The sequence below is a fragment of the Arachis stenosperma genome, chromosome 3 (assembly GCF_014773155.1).
Source record: "Arachis stenosperma cultivar V10309 chromosome 3, arast.V10309.gnm1.PFL2, whole genome shotgun sequence".
NCBI lineage: Eukaryota > Viridiplantae > Streptophyta > Magnoliopsida > Fabales > Fabaceae > Arachis > Arachis stenosperma.
In genome coordinates, this window is record NC_080379.1 from 1,737,218 (window position 1) to 1,740,166 (window position 2,949).

The window sequence follows — 2,949 nt, forward strand, 5'->3', positions numbered from 1 at the left end:
CAATTTACACTTATATTTTTATAATTTATACATATAAATTAATAAAATTTATTTATTAAAAATAATTTAATATTTATATTAATTAAATAATAATAATAAAATATTAAAAATTGATTACTCAAAAATTTCTCTAAATTTTTATTCTTATATTGACAAGAAATTCAAATTAAAGATAAATTTAACACCGAATTTTATTTGACTTTGTTAATTTTTCTACGCTCGCGCGTTTTCGCACCTTCTTCCTTACACCTGCTTCGAAGGTGAAAGTGTAACTCGAAAACTAAAACGTGCTTACCCAACCGAGTAGAGTAGACCACGCAAAACGAACACTCACACACTCACTCGTAACTCTTCCTCTTATATAAATTCCCAATTATTTCTTTATATTTAAATTCTTCTTCAACACACTAACCTTCCTTCGTCCCTCTCAACGGTTTCTAGAGAGAGAGAGATAGAAACTAAAAGTCTCCGTTTAGAGAGAGAAAGTAGAAAACACCGATGGCCGGGGTTAATCCAAACGGTGCCGCGGATTTTCCGGCGGTTCCGACTCACGGTGGACAGTTCATTCAGTACAACATCTTCGGTAACCTCTTTGAGGTCACCGCTAAGTACCGTCCTCCGATCATGCCTATCGGTCGTGGAGCTTACGGAATCGTTTGGTAACTACTTACTTCTGCTTCTTCTTCTTGATTTTCATGTTTCTCTCGAGTTGAATCGTCGTTTTGATTTTTTTTCGCTTTTGAAATCGCTGTAGTTTTTCTGAGTTTTTGTGAAAATCTGTGTGTTTATGTGTTGCTGTTCAATTCGGAGCTGAATTGTTCGAAGATGATGATTGCGAGAATTTTGACTTCGATTTTTTTTTTTTTTTAGGTTTTGGTTAGTTTTGTTTTTGTAGTAGATTAAGACACTGATTAAGCTGAATTTTGTGTTTGTTGTGATTTTTGAAGCTCGGTGTTGAATACTGAGACTAATGAGCTGGTTGCTGTTAAGAAGATAGCGAACGCGTTCGATAATCACATGGATGCGAAGCGCACACTCCGTGAGATTAAGCTCCTGAGGCATCTGGATCATGAAAACGTGAGTCGTCTGTCCTTTCTCGAGTTTAATATAGTTTGGATATCGTATACAGTGACGCTTATCTCTCTGAATTTGTAGCCAGTTGTTATATATACATTTTTTTCCAGAGTGATAGCTTATGATTTTTAGAGAAAAGTTACAAAGACACTTAGCAGTGTGAATTTTATAGCGATTTTTTTGGCGCGATATTATTTTTAGAGAAAAATGATAAGTGGAACGAACTTTTGCAGTGTGAAAAACAGCTTCCATCTGTTCATAACTTTCAACTTATTTTGATCAGTTGCGAAATGCCACCACGATTTGTTATCCGCTGCTCCATGCACTTCCATACTATAAATCTATGTATCGTTACGAGCATTGCTCTTTATTTTAAGCTTAGTTGAGATGTTGACTCTTTTGACTTATTTGATTATTTGCTTGAATCTTTGCAACTTATAACATCAATTTGAGTAAAATGATTTTCTGTGATTCTTATTATGTATGGTATATGCTATAAATTCAATTGATTCTTGCTGTCAAAAGTTTGTTCAAGCGGCAACATAAATGGCCGTAAGATACATGTGACCACACGTTTGATGGATAAAACGCAATCATTTAATAGAGCCAAGCATAATTGATGACAGTTACCTGATATCCCTGATATGCGGAAGGCATATGAGTTGCTACTCGTACTAGGTTCCATTATAAATTCATGTAGATCGTAACATTTTACTTCCTGAAAATGGTTGCTCTTGTTCATGCTGATAAGATTTTAATATTTTATCATTTTATCAAAGCCTGATTAATAAAATATTTTGTTTGTAAAAACAGGTGATTGGCTTAAGAGATGTTATTCCTCCACCCCTTCGTAGAGAGTTTAATGATGTCTATATTGCAACGGAGCTCATGGATACTGATCTTCATCACATTATTCGCTCAAATCAGGGCCTGTCGGAGGAACACTGCCAGGTGAATGCTCACAATTTTTTTACTATGATTTTCTGCATTTTGGCACTGGAGCTTTTTTTTCTCCCCCCGGTTTTACTGATGATTATATGCTGTTGTGCTTGCAGTACTTCTTGTATCAGATTCTTCGTGGGCTGAAGTACATACATTCTGCAAACATAATTCATAGAGATTTGAAACCAAGCAATCTGTTGCTGAATGCAAATTGCGACTTGAAGATTATTGATTTTGGTCTTGCGCGGCCAACTTTAGAAAATGATTTCATGACAGAGTATGTTGTCACAAGGTGGTACAGGGCTCCTGAACTGCTGTTGAACTCGTCTGATTACACTTCTGCAATTGATGTTTGGTCTGTTGGTTGCATCTTTATGGAACTCATGAATAAAAAGCCTCTCCTCCCAGGGAAGGATCACGTGCATCAGATGCGCCTATTGACAGAGGTTAGTTGAAAAGAAACAATGTACAAAGTTTCAAGAACATCTTTTTAGTAGCTCATATAATCTGATAATCATAAAACTGTCGAGAGTAAGTCCGCTGAATCTTTGCATAGTGCTTACACTTCTACTTTTCTGTAGCTTCTTGGCACTCCAACTGAGGCAGACCTTGGGTTAGTGAAAAGTGAGGATGCGAGAAGATATATCCGACAACTTCCTCAATATGCTCGCCAACCTTTAGCTAGGATCTTCCCCCATGTTCATCCCTTGGCCATTGATCTTGTTGATAAAATGTTGACAATTGATCCAACTAAAAGAATTACAGGTAACTTTCTCAATATCCTTTTGTCTATGTTTATGTAACCGTGCAAAGAAATGTATTGCCTTATTTGAACATTTGTGGGCGTTGCATTAGCTATGGATTTTAGAACAAACCTGGAGGCAACTCACTGGTGTAGCAACAGCAGAGTTTCTTGTATTGAATAAAATTGTG

At 36.2% G+C, this 2,949-nt stretch overlaps 1 protein-coding gene across 1 annotated transcript; it reads left to right on the forward strand.

The window, feature by feature from the left end:
* Positions 1-374: 374 nt before the first annotated feature.
* Positions 375-2,471, forward strand: LOC130968770 (mitogen-activated protein kinase 3). Its single transcript, XM_057894222.1, has 4 exons — positions 375-659; positions 948-1,077; positions 1,888-2,025; positions 2,130-2,471. Exons 1-4 carry the CDS (start codon positions 499-501, stop codon positions 2,469-2,471), a joined length of 771 nt encoding a protein of 256 aa, XP_057750205.1. The 5' UTR covers positions 375-498.
* The last annotated feature ends 478 nt before the right edge of the window (positions 2,472-2,949 follow it).